The following is a 22,237-nucleotide window of genomic DNA, read 5'->3' on the forward strand; positions in this document are numbered from 1 at the left end:
CCCGGCCCCGCCGCCCGCCCCCGGCCCGCCCCGGCCCAGCCCCCGGCACGCCCTGCCCGCCCCGCCGAGGGGCGGAGGAGCCCCCGGGGCTGGTCCCCGGCCCTTGCAGTTCACGGAATCACAGAACGGTTTGGGTTGGACGGGACCGTAAAAACCATCTCGTTCCAACCCGGCAGGGACACCTTCCAGCGCTGTGCAACCTGCTCTTGTGAACACTTCCAGGGATGAGGCATCCACAGCTTCTCTGCCCAACCTGCCACCCACTGTTCTCACAGGGAATAAATTTTTCCTAATATCCAATCTAATCCTGCCCTCTGTCAGTGTGAAGCCATTCATCCTTGCCCTGTCACTCTATACCCATCCAAAGCCCTTCTCCAGTTCTATTGGAGCTCCTTTATGTATTGGGAAGGTGCTGTAAGGTTTTCCCAGAGCCTTTTCTTCTCCAGGAAGGAAGATCAGCCAGAGACATTTTTGCTGTGAAAACGGGAATTAATGTCCCCTTCCCACAGCCAGCAGCACACCATCACCTCCTGCCTCTCCCAGGAAGCAGAGACAACTATGCCCTGCTGGACTCACGCAGGAAAGCTTGAGCAGAGACTCAGGAAAAAAATCTGGGAAGAGATTTTTAGGATCTCCAGCCTGGAGAGTTTGATATCACAGAAGATCCCTCAGTCTTCCCTCCATCACACAACAGAAGAAGGTCTCCAAGTTTTTTTTCTCAAAAAGTTTTTTTATTGAATTGTTCTTAATGTTATTTCCAAAAAAAAAAAAAAAAAAAAAAACACCCAAAAAAAAAAGAACAACAAAACCCCCCAAAACTTCAAAATTTAGATAAAAAGAAAAACCTTGGTGTAAAATCAAAACTAATGTCTGAAATATGGACATGCTCCAATGCACAACAGAACCAGTGGCCCCCCGGGGCTCTTGCAGTTTGCTGCTGCCTCAGCACCCTGACCCAGAGCCCCCCCCCGGGGCACTGCAGAGGTATCACCCCCTGCCCAAACCTGCCTCACTGGGCCAGGTGGGCCGGGCACTCCACTGGGGATCTGGAATTAACGAACCTCAGAGTAACTAACTAATTAATGAATTCTATCTAACCCCTCTCGCTTGGCTGACCTCCTCCCTGTTCCTACAGCCTGCCAGGGAGGAGGAGTTTGAGCCCTTCACTAGGTGTGGGTACAGGTTTGTGGTCAGCGAGGAGCGCCGGCAGCCCCTGTGCTCGGGCTCAGCGCACACCTCGCTGCTCCCTCGCTGACGGCAGCAGATCCAAACTTTTACAGGGGTAAGGAATCCATCGGCTTCTGCTGCATGAGACATGGACTGCCAGCCAGCCTTGGGGACGGATGGGCAGGTGAAGAGGAGATTTAACTCTCAAAAAAGAGGCTATTTAGGAAAAATAAGCCAAGTGAATGTTCAGTGACAATCTGGAACTATACACAGATGGTGTTCGCCTTGGAGACATCACACACACGTTGATAGATTTTCTGGCAAGAGCTCTTAACACCAGCCAGGCGCCGTTAGAAACTACAGATCTGCTGGGTGGGCTTCGGTGGAGCAGCCCACCAGGCAGCCAGGTCCTCCTAGGTCATGCCAGGGGTGACCAGGCCCTGGAGCATGATCATGAGGCGACGCGCAGGCTTGCTCAGAGGGTTGTGGGGTTCCACCTGGAGGAACTGGAAGAGCTTTTGCCGCACCTGGTTCATGACTGACCCCATGTGGTCTCGGGTGATGGGGTCGCTTTGGTCAAGGTGCATCACTGCATCCTCCAAGTAGCTGAAGGAGAGAGAGCAAGGTTAGGACCAAACCCAGAATACAATCCCAATCCGAATCAGTTCATGCTAGTGCTGGAGATGTGGTTTTGTTCCATGCTCCACCCAAACTCTGCAGTATGTTCACTTGTCACAAAATAAATGTTCCTGACTCACAACAGAGTCCACCTATCCCTTCCTAAACATGTGAGGTCAGCCTACAGCTCCCAGCCTGCCCACCTGCCCCACAACCTGGCTGCTGCAACCAAGGCAGAGGCAACAGCCAGTGAGAACTTCCCACACTGCTGGAGGTGACTCTCAGTAGATATTTTCTTAAATACCTTTAAATAGAATTAGTCACTCACTAGACAGTAAAACCCCTCAGCAGTGAGGCTCAGTTTGTGTAGGGTTACAATAAAATCCATTCAGGAAAGGGTGGGATAAGATCAAGACTTTTACCAACAAGACACTCTGATGTTCAGATAAACCAACAGCTTTTAAATCACAGCCTGAGTAAGGCAATGTGGTCACTGCAGGTTTTCAAAAACAATCCAGTTTAAACTTTACAGCAGCAGCTTTAACCCCAATTACCAGCCTGTAACTTGAAGCTCTTTTCAGTTTTTCTAGCCTGCTTATCTTTATTGAGTTAAAAACTCAATTTAGGTAATTTTTCCATACAAGCCATAGTCAAAACCTGTAGGTACTTTAACAATTTAGCTTTTAAGGGCAGATAGCAGGGTTTTGACTCAGACACTAAAAATGTTCATGGCAAGTATCAGTACAGTCACTATTCTGTCACACAAGCTTTGCTTAGAACATCTACCAGAAATTATACCAGTAGCTCCTGCTGCAGCCTCCCACTGAGCCTTTCTGACAGTCACGACAAGAAACTGCTGACACAAAGTCCAGTGATGGGTTAAGAGTTGAGGACAGAGCAAACTTGCCCTGGATATTGTACTATCCAGAAAACATGGCACTATCCCTTCTTTTGCCTCTACAACAAAATTGTTCCGTGGGGAATGGGGAATGGGGAATGCAGCACAGGCTGCAAATATTTACAGGCTACAATACCCAGCACCTACTGCTGGGTAATCCTTCCACTACTACCTCAGGGCAGTAAAGCTTTCTGTGGCAATGCTGACATATTTTTCTGGCTTTAAACATGCCAGTAACAGGCTACAGAAACTCCAGCTTTTGTCAAAGTTCTACCTTCCACTTCTAGGCACTGAATTTAAAGCCAGGGCTAAGAACAGTACCCAGTTCTCTGGTCATACTCACTTCAACTTCAGTTCTGTACGAGTGCCCAGATCTGAGGAGAGCTGCTGAATGAGGGAGAGCAGCACAGGCTGGGACAGCGGGCATGGATGCTGTCCAAATACTTGCTGAGTATCAACAGTCTCACAGACATATAGAACCAGGTTGAGATCAGCTGCTGTTAGAGCCTGCAAGGAAGACACAGCTAGAAATGCACAGGAACCAACAGGCAGGTGAGGGACACAGGACAAGCTCTGGGATGCTCAGTGGCTCAACAGCCTCCTCTGGGAGCAAAAATCTCTGCACCTCTGCTGTACAGGCCAGCAGGGCCATCTTTAGGCTCTTGCTCTATGCTCTGAGGACACCTGTGTTCCAAGGTGAACAGAGCACAACCAGACAGAAGGGAGCAGGTTACTGTCAGCAGCATGGAGCAGGGCCAGCAGTGTTTCCCAGAAGAGTTTGCCTGCAGCAGCTCAAAGGGATCTGCCTGCATGTTCACAGTCCAAGGCAAGGTCAGGCCCCAGCTGTAGATCTGCCTGGAGAGGCTTATGAAGCTGCTGCTCTTCAGAGGTGTGCCACGTGTGAGCGCCGATGGCAGAACACGCTGGTTTACTGGAGCACTGACAGGACTGACAGGACATGGGCAGGGATGAAGGAACTTAACTGCTACCAAATCACGGAACCTGCATGGCTCTGGCTCCACCTGCATGAGAGCAACTGCACCCCTCAAGCACCCCACTGCCACAGGTCTTTTCAGTCAAATCCTGTGTAAGCTGTTGTGAGATTATGTGCCCACCCTAAGGAGCCCTTTTTTCCTTCTCAATCCCCAACAAGCAGTGGATGACTACCAGGAAAACTAGGTACCTGCTGGAAAGCTTGGTTGAGGTGTCCCTGCTGGAGCAGCTGAAGGATGTGAGTCTGCTGGGACTGGAAATCCATGTGAGTAGAGGGGATGGGTGTCCCGGCTGCCGAGCGCATTGCCTGGACGATGCTCGAGGTGACAGCTGCCTGCTGCTCCTTCATAGCCAGGCTCACTTCTCCTTTAATGACTCTCTGCACCTGGGCCAAAATAGACTCCTGCATGCTGAAAAAAACAAAACAGAACCCATGGGCACCTCTGAGAAGAGCCCAGGGATAACACTGCACAAAGCTTATACCAGTGAGAAAACACAGGCTGGTTTGCTTTTTGTAGTGGGGCTCCCTAAGGGTTCATACAAATAGATCTGAGGCACAGGCAACTCTGTGGCCAACACCACAACGTCCCAGGGTGCACTTGGAAGATGCTGGGATTCTGTGCAGGAAAGTGACATTTCAGGGAACTAAGTCTCTCATCAAACAGTGTTTTAAATCTTTAATGTCTCTGGCTTACAAGCAAGGCGACTAAGCTGTGGGGTTATCCCCAAATGGGGGCAGCTTCCTACAGGAGATCTGTCAGATGCAGCTCCTCGTGTGCAGATGACACCTTTAGAATGAGAACACACACTGGGCCTGTGACTTCTCCACAGAAGAGGATTTCACAGTGCAGACTCTGCTGCTCTGTGTGACACCTTTTCCCTCAAGGGCTGGATTCTCCCCTCTCACAAAGGGTACAAAGCATCAAATCTCCTCTATCACAGGTAGAAAAGCAGGGCTTCCTTGGGAACAAGCACAGCCCATGCAACAAGACCAGGATTTAGTCTGGTGGCTTCCTGGCAACTCTGGCCTGCACTGAAGACCCCAGCATGATCTGACATATGCTCTAGTGGCTTAAAGGAGACAGGGTTGTTCTGCCCCCCAGCCAGTCCCAATGCCTGGCAATCTGCCACTGTCTCATGGTGTGAATGTGCTGGAGGCACTGCTGGGATCCCATCCTGAAACCAGGAGGGCAAAGCACAAACTGCTGCAGAGCAGTTGTGGGGAGAGAGAGTAGCCTGTAGAAACTGTATGCCTGAGGACACTGAGTAAAGAAAAGACTCTTCTGAAATGATCTTCAGGAAGTCCTCAGATTTGAGTCTGTTTAGTGGTGCCTTAGATCCTTCTGTTCTCCATTGTGCACATAGGACCTGGAGAAAAGCAGGCCCTGATCTTCCCAACACAGCTGGGAAACCTTTTCTGGGCAACAGTCACCAGCCCACTTGCTTTGCCATAGTGCAGGGCCAACAAGCAGCCCTACAGCACTCCCTACTAAGCAGGGAGAGGGGCTTGTGATACGTGCATGCATGTCTCAGGGACATCTCCTTCCAAAAGCCCAGCTGCCAACTTATTGTAGGAATATAAAAAGGTAAAAGACTTTAGAAAGTGCAGAAAAGCCCCAGAAAGTAGACAAAGCTAAGAAAGGCTGAGAAATTTCAAAACCTTCTCATGAGAAAGCTAGGAAGTTAAGAACGAAGTGAATACATTTATATTTATCATAAGGAACAAGAACTCATTGATAGTTCAAGATGTGAAAAGTCCTAGATATATGCTTTGCAAAGATAGAAAGTTTCCATCTAAAATAATGAATTATTGTGTATTGTTTGAGGTTCATAGAAGTCTTTTTGTTAATGTTAAACCCACGTGGCTCCTTCTCTTATTGGTTAGAGTATAATGACTTTACACCTTTTCTTTTATGCTATTGGTTCAATGAATATGTAGAAAAAGGCTTTGCATGGGCTGCCACCTTGTCTCTGATCTGTGTTTGCATGGATGTTGTTATTTCTCTGTGTCTCTTGCTTTTTACTCGTATGATACAGACAGATAATAAATCCTAAGCCTGCAACCAGTCAGGGTCCGTCCCGTTTGTGAGACGCGGACCCATCCGGCACTTACTTGCCCACGATGACGTGCAGCTGGTGCTGCACCTCAGCATGGACGCTGGCCGCGATGGTGGACGCCAGCTGCTCCGTGGTGCTCTGGAAGGTGCTGATGAGCTGCCGCAGCTGGTTCAGCAGCGGGTCCCGCACCTCCTGCTCTCGTACCTTCTTGTTCTTCAAGTGAGCCTCCAGCTGCTGGATATCTGCAACAAGCAGAGAGGGAGATGTTTGTGCCATGTGCACCTGTGGGGATGATCAGGGCAGAAATCCAGCTGCCAGGCTCTCCGTGTTCTCCAGCAGAAGCGATTGCTGAGCCCGTGTATGAGCACGGGACAGAGGAGAAGCACAAGCCTTGTTTTGGGCTGTATTATATTAAACTAGAAACCCATCTTCCAGCCTCCCCATCAACACAGGATCACACGACACAGCAACAAACCCATCAGTTCTACAACAGACTTCTACAGGCACTCCTTGTTCAGGGGACATAAAAGCAGGAGTGAGGGTGTTTTATTTGATACGTTGTGTGAATTGTGATCTGCATTAGTTCAATACTCATGAAGAAAGAGGGAAAATTTTTCTGACAAGAAAGAAATCATGTCTCCAGAGATTTAAAACCTGTATTTTAAAACATCTTAGGAACTGGCCTGATCAAAAGGGAGAAGAATGTAAGCTCTCGTATTTGTGGGAGACTTGTGTGGAAGAGGAAGGGTGCAAAATTAACAGCAGCTGGAGACACCCTGCAGATCTGTGGCCAACAGAAGCCACTGTGCTAGCACTGGCCACATTTAGGCCCTCTCAGATACCAGCTCTGCAGAATAATAGCTGTCCAGCCTCCCCAAAGGCCAAGGATCTGCATCCCAAGCCTGAGAAGAGGAATGATCTTCTGCAGTGCATCAGTGTACAGTTGTCCTTACTTAAGGGTATGCTCTATTTCAGCCTGACTATGTCCACACTGTTCAGCCACTATTTAACCTCTGGTCATCCCAGTACCCTTTTCTAAACGTTCTCCAATCCATTACCCCTCTGAGAGGAGGGCCTAGCTGCAGGACTGCTGCCCTCTCCATTCATCATGTTCCTGACACCAGGATGGGACAATCCTGCAGCTGGGCTTTTCCTACTCAATAGATGAAGTCACAGATTCCCAGAACACAGCTGAGTGTTTTGCTATGTGGGCTACAAAGACCAGAAGTGAATCCATACTCTTATAGCACCACCCACAAAAACCTCCTCACTTCTGCTTCCCAAGTATGAAACAGAACACATGGATGGGCTAAGAGGTTAAACACTCACCAGTGAAACTCTGAAAGGCAAAAACATAAGGCCAACGTGTTGCCAGCCACTAATGCAAATAGTGCAGAGAAGACTTGAAGGAGAAAATCCACTCACATTCCTGTGTGCCCTGCTTGAAGGTGTCATTGATTTGCTGGAACATGGACTGGCAGCTCTTCTCAAAGGCTGGCAGCACGACGCTCTGGAAGGCCTCCCTGTAGGCTGACTGGATGGGTCCCTGCAGAGTGTCAGCTGTGGCCCTCACAACACTGTCTGTAAGGTTCTTACAAGCACATAGAGAAGATTCCAGAAAATTAACTACAGTTTGCTCCAGGACTAAGGGTGTGAGCAAACACCAGGTCCCTACAACACACCCATGCCAGGTAAGGCCAGCCCAGCGTCCAAGGGTGTTCCCTTGGCTCTTCCCACTGGCCAGGCTGCACTGTGACTCCAGCAGGCAGAACCTCTGCTTGCTCAGGGGCTGCCCAAAACCAGCACCACTTCCCTGTACTTCTGCTATAGAGCAAGGGAAGATGGCACAGTCAGGCACAGCTCCTTTCCCCTTCTCCTCCTTCCTTCCCAAAAAACCCATAATTCCCTGCCAAGGTAAGTAAGCAGCTTGTGCCCCCTAAATGATGTAAATATGGAGAACAGAATGCAGCCAGTCAAACATTTGCCACTTGACTGAGCTGGCCCTAAAAGTCACTGCTGTGGTGAGAATTTCTACTCTAGTAGAAAATGAACAACTTGGTAAATGAAAAAAGCATTAATGAGGCAAAGTGGCAGGGGAGCATACAAAGAGCTTGTCCTCCTAATGAGACCATGAAAAAGCTTTGACTACTGGCAGCTAAACTGGCATTACCTAGAGACAGAGGTGAGTGGAAAAGGCATAAGAAATCGCTACCCAGGCACATGACAACTCAAGTGTGCCCTGGAAAAGCTACTCTGGTACTCCTTACCTTTGATTTCACTAGCTTGGTAATATTCTCTTTCAGTGTCCCCTCGACAGCAGTGAGCTTGGTAGCAATAGTATTACTGAGCTGGCTGACAGTAGGGTCCATGCTCTTGGAAATGCCTAGACATAACAAAAACAGGACAAAATTGCAGCTTTAAACCTAAAGTCACACTTCGAAGCCCAGAAAAGAAAATTGAATCAAATGGTTGTTGGATATGACACAGCAAGGGACAATGATCACAAACTGTGCTTGGGGAACTAAGCTTGGACATTTGAAGAAAGTTTTTGCTAGGAAGGTGGTACAGCTCTGGAAGTCACCAGAAGTTGTGGGACCTCCAGCCTTGAAGGTGTTTAAGAGTTGGTGTGACAAAGTCACAGCTGACCTGATCCAGAATAGAAAGTAGCCCTGCCTCAGGCAGCTACTGGCTTAGGCTTTCCCACCAGCAGTTTTTGGAACATTTCCTTACATGTATGGTGCCAGTGCATCAAGAAAGGGCAAAGACAACTTCAAGCTTGCTCCAGCCAAGTCTCAGCATTTCCAAATTAATCAGCCTCTTTCACCTTCCTCCACTGAACAGACTCCAAAGGCTTTAGAGATTATTATGGAAGGTCAGACCACACTCTCTGGAAAGGCATTCCCTCTGGGAGCCTCATACTGCTTCTAAACCACAGCCCCTCTTCTCAGATTACAGTGGGGCCCACAGCAGCCTGTTGTGCAGACAGAGTGATGTTCACACAACCTAACTCCTGCTTCATACAGTGCCAGCACTTTCCCAGTGTGCTTTTGATGCTGATGGAGCTACCAGTAGGGATCCACCTCCCAGCCTCAGGCAGCCACACTCACACTGGGGCACTGTCTTCTTCATCTCCTCCCGAATGGTCCTCTCCAGACGGTTACACACAGCTGTGGACAGGGACTGGGAGAGCTGCTGGGACAGGTGCTCCTGGAGCTGCCCATTGCGCTGCTGCCCTTCCATCAGCACCCGGTCCAGTCTTCTCTCTAATGAGAATTTGGGTTAAGGAGCACAACAACAGATTTCCTGCCTACCCACAACGTTCCTGTCCACAGAGATGGACAGTAGCCTCACCTCCAGAGACTCAGTGAGAGTAAATGTGCAGCTCTGGTGAAAGAGTGGTCTCATAAGATTACTGCTGTGTTCCTGAAACAGGGTGCTCTTAAACAATTGATCAGGGTGAGAAAAGAGCTTTGGAATGCAAGATAGGAAAGCCAAACAGCTAAAGTAAGTTGGACAGTACTGTTTCCTACATACTGTGGTTAACTTGGCTGCCCCATTAGCAGCTCAGCCCCAGCCAGCCACTCACCCACTCCTCTGCAGCAGGATGGGGGAGAGAACTGGCAGGGTAAAAGTGAGCAAGCTCATAGGTTGAGGTAAAGACACTTTAAGAGGTAAAGCAAATGCTGCACATGCCAACCAAACAAAATAAGGAATTAATTTACTACTTCCCATCAGTGAGCAGGTGCTCAGCCACTCCCAGGAAAGCAGGGCTCCCTCTTGCCTAATGGTGGCTGGGGAGGACAAACACCATCAATCCAAGTGTTCCCTCTTCCTCCTCCTTTCCCCCAGCCTTTACTGCTGAGCACAGCATCACACAGTGTGGGGTCACTGTGGGGTCACCCCCTTTGGTCACTGGGGGTCAGCTCTCCTGGCTCTGTCTCCTCCCAACTTTTGACCACCCCCAGCCTTTGCCTGGTGGAGCAGTGTGAGAAACAGAGAAGGCCTTGACAGGGCTTAGAAAAAGCAAAACCAGCAAAAACATCTGTGTGTTATCAGCATTGTTTTGGTCACAAATCCAAAACATAACACACACGATTTGCTGTGAAGAAAATTAACTCCATCTGAGCCAAAACCAGGACACCAGGAACCATCAAGTCCAATATCCATAAACAGCAAGTTGGTAAAAATGGTTCTATAGGATGGAATTAGTGGATGTAAGTGATACAGTGATGGGAGCAATCCCAGGCTTCAGGCTACTCATATCTCATGAAGTAAGCAGCCTCTCTGAAGGAGTCAACACACAAACACATCTTAAACAAACTAACACCTCGAACTCTGACAAAACAAACAATGAAATGACAATTCATCTGCTGACAAAATTCAATCCATGCATAAAGTTGTGGAGAAAGGAAAAATTATTCTAGTATTACAATATAGCTCTAGACAATGAAATTCAGTAGAAAAGTATCTAAATTGTCTGTGAATATAAGACTGATGGTCAAAAAAGGAAAATCTGAGACTAATAAATAGAGAAAGCCATTGTCATAGAAATTAAGAGTGGTTTCACACATGAGATAGGCTGGAGCTGCTCCCTTTGGGGAACATAACCAAATTCAGTGCAGCAAATGTACACAGGAACCAATGACTCACAATACAAATAACTGGATACCAGATTTGAAAGCAGCAAAAGAAAGTACTTCTCAGACAACACGTAAGGGACCTGTAGACCACCATATGAATAAATGTGGACAAACAAGATAATTTTATATCCAACTATGCAGTATGGCAGCCAGATGCTCTTTCTGGTCTAAGTACTGACTTGCCTTGAGGAGGAAAGGAAGGAAAGGATCAGCCCATAATTACTCTTGTGCAACTGGCCACTGCCTGAGGTGGGATAATGTACCAAGTGCACCTCTGGTCTACAGCAGCACTGCAGCACTTATGGCTTAACGGGTAACTAAGATTTAGTGGCACAGAGAAAGTGTCAGTTCTTCTCTGTTCTATTTCTGAGTTTCTTGCCCTGAGAAAGGGCCTGAGAGGAACTGAAATAGTTATACTGCAGCCAGGCAACTGTACTGCACCTACAGCCCCACACTCCCAAGATCCTTCACCCATGAGCCTTCCTCATGCCTCTAGTCTGCCTTGCAGCCTTCCACTCAACATTTGCAAGCAAGGATACGCTCCTGCTCCTGCTGGGAGTCGATCACCCTCTCCATGTGGCCCATGAGGGAGCTCTGGATGGCATCGAGGTGATCTGTGAGTCTCTGCAGCAGCTCCATCTGGTTCTGCCGCAGCTCCGAGAGCTCCCGCTGTTGGCCCCTCAGGATGCACATCACCTCATCCTGGAACTCTGGTGTCACCTACACGTGGACAGGACAAGCATTCATTTCTAACAGGACTGGAGGTCAGCTGAGTTTCTGCTCAGTATTGAGTCAAGCCCTGTGCCTGGAAGTGAAGTGTAACACACAACGCAGCAAACAGGACCAGTTTAATGCCTGCTCCCAAGAACTGTTGTGACAAGGAATAAACGGATAAAACACGGTTCCTGCATGGAATTAATAAATGGTTGCTTAGAATATCAACTATTTAGATACAACACACCCTTCAAAACAGATTTTACTCACTTTAGGCCAGGTACTGAGAGTGTTGGTGCCTACAAATGTAAACAATGACCTCAAACACTCACAAAAGAGCTGTGCAATCAGTACAGTAAAGATGCTTCTTTAGAGCACTTTTTCAGATCTTTCATTTATTTGAGAACACCAAATAACTGGACAAGTATAAATTTATATATGTTGTCTCGCCCCATGCTCAAAATAGTTCAAGGAGTGTGAGGATCCACCCTTAAGGGGAAGGAACAAGGAGACACACACATCAAGGTCAAGCCCCCTGTGACCCTTTCTTTGACAGGAACAGCTTAACTTGCTGCAGGCAGAGGCAAGTATGAGAAAGAAATCATCAGTGTGGAGAGCACAGAGATCCTTCTCTGCTGCATGTCAGCACTGAGCAATTCCAAGCCCAAGTGCAGCCCCCATCTCAACCTGCTAGGGCATGACCCATGCTACTTCAAGGAACTGGGATGAACTTTCTCTTAGGTCTTCCCTAGTAAGATATGAAGCATCGTGAAGAGCAGCTCTGACTTACCTGGTTGTTAGATGATCTTGGTGACTGGTTCATATCCCTGGAAATAAACAGAGTAAGAGTAGTAACCCACTTATGTCATTTAACTCCTCTTATTATCCAAGTCTTCTGCCAAAACAGATCACACATTTTATGGTTGCTTTAGATTTTACACCCCAGCTCGCCTTGTGTAACATGGAGAATGATGGGAAGGTGATGAAATCCCAGTCCCTACAGCACTACTGCATTATCATTTGCACTGTTCACAGACCCTGAAATTCCTTACAGACTGGTCCCTTTGCAGGCAAGAGACCTAAACCAAGTGTTAATGAGGACTATTACAAAGTGTACTCCACACTGGTTTTTCAGTTTTGTCCAAATTCAAAGCCAGGGAAGACCCAAACAAAAAACAAGTATTCATTTGTTAAAATTTAGAATGAATGAGCACAAATCATCTAGTGTGATTCCAGCTCTCAAGGTGAAGAAACTAGTGATGCACTCCAGCTCATACAGCAGAATAAAGAAAAACCCTGAACTGATCCACTAATATTGCATGTCTCCATCAAAGTCACAGATCAGTGAAGAAAAGTAAACTCTTTTAGTTCCCAGACAGTATCCACTCAGCAACTTCAAAAGGACTGAGACAGAAAAAGTGAAAGCCATTTCAGAGGCCAAGAGCTCATGGGTGTCACTGTGCAGGACCACAGCCAGAATTAAATGCCACAGCCCATCTTTGTTGTGATCTGCACAGCCAGAGATCCAAATCATGGAGCTATGGGAGCACAAGAAAAGGAGGGAGCCCCGTGCAGAAGCTCTGCTGCTCTCCTCACACTGATGCAGACAGATTGGTCTAACGTGCCATGGGCAGACCTTTCCTGTCACCAATTTTCACTCACAGGATATTGATACAGGCATGTTTAGAAACACACAGAAGCAGCAAGCAGGTAACAAATGACAGATATTGCTGAACAAGGGCACTGTGCCGCTGTTCAGAAGCCAATTAAAAATGGAGGCCATTGTGACACTCACAGTTCCAATGAAGCCTTCACTGAAACCAGTGAAAGGGCCCCTTGTCCCCTCCCATACATTCTTCTCAAGCTCAGGCTGTATTTTGGATTTTGAGTCCTAGCTGGAGAAAATGCAGAACTGTTCCCACGCCCGAGTGCCAGTCAGTATCTGAGTAACCAGCAATGCCTTCTCTGGGGTTCCTGCCCGTTGCAAAGGGCTGGGAGCACTTGGCTGCTGCCTCAGACCCCAGTGGCTGCAAGAGGTTGTGGCCCTGCCCAGCTGGTCCCGCAGCCTGGGTGCCCTGGCAAGCCCAGCGTACCCGTCATCCTTCTTGCCCTTGCGCTTTAGCTTTGGGGAAGCCCGGGGGGATGCCTTGACTTTCCAGTCCTTCACAGGCAGCCTCTGCGCAGATGCTTTGGCACCAAATCCACCTGACGTAGAAGCCAAGCTTGCAACTTCATCATCATGGTCACTGTGAAGGAACAGCAGGGGACAGGACATCACTCACAACACTGGCTGTGTCAGCCTTCACTGCGGGGATGGATTCACACAGCTCTTCATCCACACATGGCCAGAGTCAGCTACAGACACCCCCAGTTAACCTTTCACAGCCACCTCTACAGAACTCACAACAGGCTGCTCTGCTTTGATCCAGGTCTGCTCAGGCTGAGCTCGAGTGCTGTGCAGCAAGGCTTGGAGGGTCCCTGCATTAGGGACAGCAGGGCCCAGGCAGTGTGGCTGAACAATGCCTGTTTAGCTGCAAATACTGGCACATGAGCCCCAGCATGGCCTAGCAGGGAACCCAAGCACAGCACAGCACATCCCTACAGCTTTACAGACAGCAAGCATGGACACAGAACACATTGCAAGAACAGAGGAGGATCAGATGAGCCTAAGACATCTGTGATCCTCAGTACCTTGTAGACTTTCCCCTGCTGACCAGCCTCCAAAACAGGCTGCATGTTTCAGTCTGAATTTACGTGTGGACTGTGGACAAACCTCAGCTGTCAAACAGGGCTGAGCTTGTCAGGCACACAAAATGTGCCCACAATACTCCAGGGGCACTTATAAGGAAGCAAAGATGTAAGAAGCAAGAAACTTACTCCTGAGGTACCCTTGCTACCTTATATAAGGCACAATATTTGGAAACTGATCCCTTAATAGGTTTTTACTGGTAATTAAACCAAGCTTGGTCCATGCCTTTAGAGGCAGCACAACCAAGTCTTTCCCTACAGAGAATAAACTGGAGAAGGCCCAGAGGCCAGTCTTTAGATGAGCTGAAGTCATCAGAACATGAGGGAAGCTGGGTTGCAAACCCATATTAAGTCAGAAGACAAAGCAGAGACATTCACCCCTCACGTGAAGGCTGGCTGGGGACAGAAGCACAAATGCAGCCTGAGCTGAGGCCATGCAGGGTGAGAGAGGGGGCTGAGCACTCTGGTACCTTTGTTCTGCACTGGCATCCTGGCTGTCATGCTGCAGAAGGTGGTAGCTGTGTCGATGGTAGGAAGAGCTCTTGTGCTTTTCTTCAACCTCATCCCTTGGGCTAGAGAGGGGAAAAAAGAAAATACCATCACAAAAGTCTCTTTCAGTTTGGATATTCACTATCTCCATGTCTCATGAGAGATCCCTAGAGAAAGTCTGTAATAAAAATCAAGCCCACACTGATCCCACAGATCCAGGAAGAGGCAGGTGTTGTGTAGAGGCACTAAGCACTTGAACTTGTCCATGTGCTTTTCTGGGGCCTCGAAAGGGGAGAAGCACCTCAGCTATGCTTGAAGTATTAACCAAGAACTATGTCCCAACAGACATTCATACAAGAGAGGTAAGCCACTACTCAAACCTGGCAGCACACCATACTTCCATGAATAGCATCATCTTGGGTTTGTTTTTCCTCATTTAATACTGATCACTGAAGCAAAAATCATCAGTGCTTCTTAGTTGCTTAAAGTGTCTGAGGAAGTGTGTGAATTTGATGGGTCAGCTCTAACAGACAGAATTGTAACAGTGGATCCAGCCTGAGTATCACAATGATTTTGAGAGCAAACTGCACGTGCTTCTAGGCTGTCAATTAGGTGTGCCTGAATGCAGCTTGCAGGAAGAACTTTACGCAGAAGTGAGCACTTGTGAAATCTCTCACAGTCAGAGACAGTTGATCTGGTATTCTGATGTAAGACATCCAGAAGGATTCAAAGACAGGGTGGGATCGAGGAGAGTTGCAAACTCCTACAAAAGTATTTTCTCAAGTTCATGTTATGAGTAAAAGAAAAAATATTGTGTAGAAACAGTCTTAATGCCCTCCCAGAGCCATCAGATGGGACTGTTTCCTGAAACATCCTCAGCTGTGGAGGCACAAGGTGAGGCCTTTCTTTGCAATTCTGATGAGTGAATAGTCCAGGACTACCTGAGGGACAACACTGACCCTCTCAGCCTTCTAGTCCTGCTGAAAAGGAAGGTGTTTGCAGGTTCACACGATGCATGTAGCCCCAGCCTAATTGGTCTCTGGATATGCCAGAAGCATCTCACTGTTCTCATCCTACTACAGGACAGGGACACTAATTCTGTGATGAAACCCAGCACTGGTCCAGCATAACAGATTGCTCCTTCTAAGCAGCCTAAGTGATGCTGCACCATCCTTCATTCCTGCTCCACTGCCATTTATTTTCTCCCTGCTAAAGTACTTTATGTATTTATAACACTAGCTGAATAGAGCCAGTCCTAGAAGAGAGACATACAAGCAAACCCGTCTCTTATTTTGTCAGTTGATTCAGTAAAAGCCTGCATCACCTGGGGCAGAACATAGCTTGTACTGGTTTGATTTCCAGAGCACGCAAAAAGAAATCTCAAGTCTCCATGTGAACATGAAGGCCAACAAAGTAGACTTTTCACCTTCTTAACAGAGATCATTTATGCTGCAAAGGGTATCAGAGAGCAAAAATGGTTAGAGGTGGCCTAGGAAGGTCAGGACACAGCACACAGGAAGGCTGACTCATCAGATCCTTCAAGGGAAAGAGGGATGAAGAACTGCTCTGGATTAATCACAACATAACAGCTTTTCACCAAGCTGCCAATTTGGCAAGTGCTAACAAACTGCCCTGTGCCAGACAAACCCAAGGGAATACCTGTCTGCCATGCTGTTCCTGGTTTCCCGGGTTATGTCAGGAGCCGCCGGCCACGGCTGACTCACAACACTGTCAGAAGATGCATTTTCCTGAGTTAAAGCAGTCTCCAGTAACGATGGAGCGTTCAGTCTGTCCACCTCCACTGGAGGCATGTCCAAAGAGTGGTGGCTGTGCTCAGAGTTGTGGCGGTTCCTGGGAGACAGCAAGTGCAAGGCAGAGGCAGCTGAGGCCATACTGTCTGCGTGGTGCCCGGGCTCCAGCACCTCCCCGGGGAGCCCGGCCGGAGCCGCCGCAAAGCTGCGCTGCAGGGTCTCAGAAGCAATCTCTGGGATATCCTGGGACATGGCTGTGGAAGCAGAGGAAATGACATCTGGAGAGCGCTCACGGGTGGGAGAAGCCTGGGGCACCACCAAGGGCTCCACTTCCTGCAGTTCCAGTGCTAGAGAGGAGTTTCCTGGTGTGACCTAAAAACAAAGATCAAACAAAAATCCTTTAGGATAATGTGGAGACACTCCAAGAACCCCTGGTGCCTTACACTAACTGCCTCTGGAAACAGCCTGCTGTATCTTTTCTCATGTGATTCCCTGGGTCCCACTCCATCAGATAGAAAACAGTCCCAGCACTTGTAGTGGACTCTCAGCTGGGCTAACAACACTCTTAAGCCAATGCTAGTTTGAACTCCCTTTCAAAAGAAAATGTAACACTAATTCTACCTCCCTGCTCTGCTCCAGACTCCCTCCTCTTTGAAGGAGAACATTAGTTTTAACATTGAACATCTCCTGGACTGAAAACTTTTTCAAGCTTTGGTCATCTGTTTTACACCAGAAATTAAAATTTAGGGAAAGGAAATCGTGATTTCACACTCATCAGACCAACAAGCAGGAATCAGCCTTTCCAGGTAGCACTGTCTCTTAACACAAAGGCTGACCACATCCAGCCACTGGGACAGTGACAGTACAAGCTACAGCTGTCTCTCTATTGCTGTATCTGTAGCTGCATCTCTCAGAGACACACTGTTCTACATATGGACAAATTCCATCAACGTGGCTGAGCAAACTGGACTGCACATCTGTGCCAGCAGCTGTGTTTTCCAAAGGGCACACACTGTCCCTGTTAACATCCAAATAAGTGTAATTTCATAGAATCCTAGAAAGGTTTGGGTTGGAAAGGACCTTAAAGCTCATCTCGTTCCAACCCCACTGCCATGGGCAGGGACACCTCCACTAGACTAGGTTGCTCAAAGCCCCATCCAATCTGGCCTTGAACACTTCCAGGGATGTGGCATCCACAACTTTCCTGGGAAGTCTACGCCAGTGCCTTACCACCCCCTGAAAAAATAATTTCCTCCTAACATCTAACCTAAACCTCCCCTCTTCTAGCTTAAAATCATTCTCCCATGCCCTATTCCTGTCTCCTCATGTAAAAAGTCATTCCTTAAAGCACTAAAAGGCCACTCTGCTCCTCAGAGCCTTTTGTTCTCCAGGCTGAACAATTTCAGCTTGTAGAGGCCCACACAGAGGTTCCTTGGCCCATGAGAAGGAAGGGAGAAGCATTTGGAGCCTTACTGGAACAGGTGCCTTTGGTGTTAGCTTGTCAGGGAGGCCTGGGATAAGAACAGAGTGACTCCTAGGACTGGTCTGGAGACTGCTGCTGCTGCTGCTCAGAGTGAGGCTGGTGTCCAGCTGCATCTTGGGGCTCACAGTCAAGTCTTCTGAAGCTCTGCAGAAACAGACACCAGCAAATCAAGCAGCCCAAAGAAATGATTGATCTGTATCAAACACTCAAGGTGAGGCGATGGGGTACAAAGGTCAGTGGAGGAGCCCTTGCTCTTTCCTCCACGGTAACTACTCCCTGTCAATGAGCACCTGCATGTCCTAGTCCCCATACAGCACAGAGAGATAATAGGTGGAAACAACAACAACAACAAAAAGGGGCATTACAATCTTTTAGAATTCGAGGGGCCAGTGGTGAGAGAAGAGACCAATTGTATCTCCAGTGGACACTGTACAGAGTACAGGGGGAAACAAGACACTATAAGATAGGTCTGTCTCCTTTTCCCAACCCCCAGAAGTGAAGTTCTCTCCCATGTTATGCAGCCAAACCCACTGTCACACTGTAAGATTTTCCTACCAGTCCTAATTCTCTCCCTGTCCTTGGTGGCTGCAGAGTTCTCTTACCTGTAAACAACAAGGGCCCTTTGGGAAAAGCATGGAGAGCAACAAAACTGAGCTGCAATAACAGAATCCCTATGAGGCATACATAAAACACTCTTGTTGGCCCCTAGATGACAACAGACATCTTCCAAGCTGCAACAGGGATGCAAACAGCTGCCTATACAGGGATGTTGGGACTCAGGCCAGTTTCTAACTCAGGTTACAATCTCCTCTCCTGCAAGACATGCTACAGCTCTGTGCTATCCCAAAGGCCTGTGCCAGCCCAGCTGCAGATGCATTATTTAACTCATGTGCTATTTACCTGGGCAGAGAGGCATCTGTGACAGAAGTGCTGCTCATGGCTGTGACTGCAGTCAGGGAACTGACACTGCTGCCTGGAGAGACAGCGATCTGGAAGGAAACACACACCAGTCAGGATGGCACAGAGGGCAACAACACAACTCAACCTCACAAAGAAAGATTCCTAGAGGGTCTTTGGTGAAGACAGAATAGAAAACACTCCTATAGACTGGGTTGTTCTGCTAAGGTGCTCATGTGCTGGTGAAAGGCAAGTCCCAAAACATCCTCATCGTATGGCTGCTTTTACTGGGGAACTGCTGAGGCCCCAGAGTGTCCTCACCAGTGCAGAGGCAGAGGGCTTATGGCAGAGAGTGGGGTACTCCACTGGGGTCTCACAAGTCTGAACAGTCCCATCTACCTACCCGATCATTTCAGATCTGCATTCCCACAGGACCCCATCAGACAGGATGTGCAAAGGTGGCATATTTTCTTCCATTTCAGTTAGATCATATCCCCAAACAACACGTGTAAACCACTAAAAGCAGTCTCCCAGCTCAGATACAGTTATTTAGCAAACCCATATTTCTACAAAGCACACCTACATCAGTGGTTTGGCAGTTAAACACAGCACTTACAACACAAGCTTAGGCCAGTTTAGCATTTTAGATATGCCAACAGGTCTCTGCTCAGTCTGGTTACATGCAGAGTTTCCTGTGTGCTCTGCATTCAGCTAGCAGAGCTTATTACAGTCATTACAGCCGGAAAGCGTGTCCAAAAGTACCGAAATCCACCCCCATCTCTTGCATCACCATAACAGTGCTGATCTCTGATTACCTGTTGAAGAGAAGTACTTGGTGTCATGAATGCATCTGGAGTCATCAGCTTGGGTTTGGCATCACTGGAGAGAGAAAGGAAGTCTGCTGGCACAGGCAGGTCAGCGATGCGCCGCAGGTCTGGCTGGGAGCCGTGCACAGACTCCTTTTCAGATCCCAGCCCTTCCGTGCTCAGATCAGCCATGTGGTCTGGAAAGGCTTCAAAGGAGAGGTACAAATCAGATGGAACTTCCCTCCAAGACTAAAGCTCTAATTCCACAAAGTATAAACTTAAGCTATTTCATGCCATGCTTGATTCCAAAAAGAACAAGCAAAAACCCTGCAACATCCCAGTCAAAGCTTAGAGCAAAGCAAATCCTGTGTTATGCTTTCTCTTTGTATGCCAGACTGGATTTTATCAGGCTTTGATAATAAAATGTCCAAGCTTCTTTTCTTCCCTAAAAGCAAGGCCAGTTGAACTGCCACATCCCAAAATGGTGAATGAGCTGAAAGAGCTCATCACAGACAGCCCAGCCCCCTCTACTCCCACAGCTTTGCTGTCACTCTGATCTCTTCCACCTGACAAGAGACAAACTTCAAGTTTCTTTCACAAGTGCCAAATCACCCAGGAAGGTGAACTCAAGCATGCACAAAGCATTAGCACTCCTGGTCTAACACATCCCAAACTCCATACTCACAACCAGGGTCTAACCAGCTTCCTGCTTCACTGCTACTCCTTATTCAGAACCCCTTATGCAATGACACCACTGCAGTACAAAGAGATACCCAAAACCCTCCTGCTCTCCCCACCAATAATTTTTAAAGGCTCAGCAACACTGAAGACCAATTTAACACACGTGCTCACCAAATTCTTCATGAGAGCCATGGGCAGGCATGGAAGCACTTGTGTCAGGGCTATGAAGAGGCTGGAACCTGATCTGCACATCCTGTAGGGCCCTAGAAAGAAACAAACATCTCTGATCAGCTTAAGAACCACCAAGAGAGGACTTAAGGCATCATTAAGGCTCAGAAGATTTCTCTTCACTGAACTAATTCCCTTGGAAAATGCTTCAGTGTTTTCTGCCTGTCACAGAAGCAACAGAAGCTGATCCTCAGTCAGCCGTGTCACCCAGTTCTGCTACCCAGGGTATTCGAGGTGCTTCCCAGCACTTGTGTGTGAACACAACTCTTAAATCACTCATGGCCATGGAAATACAAGCTTGTCACACCATTCAGGTCTACCTCCTAGTAAAGCCATATACACCACAGCCAGAAATTTCTATGGGGCCAACTAGCTTTTGTTATGAGCAAAAGAATTTAACTTAAATTTCTACAGGTCAATGCAGGGTTAGGATAAATACAGAAAGCTGCACACACATACTCACTTGGTGTGAACACAGAAGAGTTTTATCAGCACACCTGCTGCTGATTCAACAGCCCCAGAGCCCTGAGAACCTTCTGGAAGGGAGACAAAGGTAAAATATGAAGTTGCATGGAAGCTACACACAAAGTACTACAAAAACATCACAGCAGGATGAACTGACAGCAAAGAACCAGCACGATACAGATTCTCTTTATCAATGATCTGGATGAGGGGATTAAGAGCATTCTCAGTAAGTTTGCAGACAACTCCACAGAATCACAGAATATCCTGAGCTGGAAAGGACCCATGAAGATCGAGTCCAACCCCTGGCCCTGCACAGAACACCCCAAGGATCACTGCATGTGCCTGGAAGAATTGTCCAAATGCTTCTTGAACCCAGACAGGCTCAGTGCTACAACCACTGCCCCAGGGCACCTGTTCCTGTGCCCAACCACCCTCCGGATTAAAAACTTTTTCCTGATATCCAACAAAAACCTCCACTGACTCAGCTTCATGCCATTTCCTTGAGTCCTGTCATTGGTCATGAGATTGAAAAGATCAGTGCCTGCCCCTCGTGAGGATGCTGGAAGATTGCAATGAGGTCTTCCCTCAGTCTCCTCCAGGTTGAACAGACCAAGTGACCTCAGCCACTCTCCATACAGTTTCCCCTTCACCATCCTCATGGCCCTCTTTTGGACACTCTCTAACAGCTTAGTGTCTTTTTTATATTGTGGTGCCCAAAACTACACATGGGACTCAAGTTAAGGCCGCACCACTGCGGAGCAGAACAAGACAATCCCCTCCCCTGACTGGCTGAGGATGCTGTGCACCACGTTAGGCAGGAGTGTTGATGTGCTGGAAAGGAGCAAGGGCCTACAGAGGGGTCTGGATAGGCTGGATTGATGGGCTGAGGCCAATTGTGTGAGGTTCAATAACGCCAAGTGCCAGGTCCTGTGTTTGGGCCACAATAACCCCCTGCAGCACCATGGGCTGAGCAGAGTGGCTGCAAAGCTGCCAGTGGGAAAAGACCTATGGGTGCTGGTTGAGAGCAGCTTAAAATGAGCCAGTGTGTGCCAAGGTGGCCAAGAAGGCCATTGGCATTCTGGCCTGTTTCAGCAACAGTGTGACCAGCAGGACCAGGGCAGTGACCAGGCCACACCTTGAATCCTGTGTTCCAATGCTTGATAACCCAGCTTAAGTCTGGTGAAGAAATTTTTCCCAACACGCAATCTAAACCTCATTGGGCACAACCAGAGGCTGTTTCCTCTTATCTTGTTATTTGGGAGAAGTGACCAGCCTTTCACAAGAAAGTCAGAACCAGCCAGGAAAGAAATCCTGATCATACAGCAGCCAAATTTTGTCACCTACCTACACTCAAGTTGTCATTTTCCTCTTCTGCCGGGAGCACCTCGGTGTGCCTTAGCCGGCAGCGGCTCACGGCCTGGATGCCAAAGCTCAGCACTGGGTGGGTAAGGAGGAACTCTGAGATGGAGCTGAAGTAAGCCTTGCCCTCCTCTTGGTTCTGCATCAACTCCATCACATACAAGACCTGGAAATGGTAAATCAGAGCTTTCAGAGCAGACCATGCACATGTGTGGGGACTACAGAGCTGAGCATCCAAACCA

At 48.1% G+C, this 22,237-nt stretch overlaps 1 protein-coding gene across 2 annotated transcripts in view; it reads right to left on the bottom strand.

Annotated features, from left to right (window-relative positions):
• Window positions 1–1,359: 1,359 nt before the first annotated feature.
• Window positions 1,360–22,237, bottom strand: part of EDC4 (enhancer of mRNA decapping 4) — a 33,598-nt gene continuing 12,720 nt past the window's right edge. Inside the window, exons 12-29 of one of the 2 annotated variants that reach the window (XM_053987208.1) lie at window positions 21,981–22,161; window positions 20,635–20,707; window positions 20,115–20,206; window positions 19,272–19,468; window positions 18,460–18,548; window positions 17,550–17,703; window positions 15,985–16,448; window positions 14,307–14,408; window positions 13,182–13,334; window positions 11,879–11,915; window positions 10,914–11,094; window positions 8,842–8,997; window positions 8,002–8,117; window positions 7,160–7,325; window positions 5,790–5,976; window positions 3,867–4,086; window positions 3,027–3,190; window positions 1,360–1,773 (exon numbers count right to left, since the gene is read on the bottom strand). In XM_053987208.1, coding sequence (XP_053843183.1) covers window positions 1,581–1,773; window positions 3,027–3,190; window positions 3,867–4,086; window positions 5,790–5,976; window positions 7,160–7,325; window positions 8,002–8,117; window positions 8,842–8,997; window positions 10,914–11,094; window positions 11,879–11,915; window positions 13,182–13,334; window positions 14,307–14,408; window positions 15,985–16,448; window positions 17,550–17,703; window positions 18,460–18,548; window positions 19,272–19,468; window positions 20,115–20,206; window positions 20,635–20,707; window positions 21,981–22,161 — 2,925 coding nt within the window. In that variant the 3' untranslated portion in view covers window positions 1,360–1,580. The remainder of the gene's footprint in view (window positions 1,774–3,026; window positions 3,191–3,866; window positions 4,087–5,789; window positions 5,977–7,159; window positions 7,326–8,001; window positions 8,118–8,841; window positions 8,998–10,913; window positions 11,095–11,878; window positions 11,916–13,181; window positions 13,335–14,306; window positions 14,409–15,984; window positions 16,449–17,549; window positions 17,704–18,459; window positions 18,549–19,271; window positions 19,469–20,114; window positions 20,207–20,634; window positions 20,708–21,980; window positions 22,162–22,237) is intronic. The other variant, XM_053987207.1, reaches the window with a different exon arrangement.

Source organism: Vidua macroura, chromosome 11 (genome assembly GCF_024509145.1).
Source record: "Vidua macroura isolate BioBank_ID:100142 chromosome 11, ASM2450914v1, whole genome shotgun sequence".
Taxonomy (NCBI): Eukaryota; Metazoa; Chordata; class Aves; order Passeriformes; family Viduidae; genus Vidua; species Vidua macroura.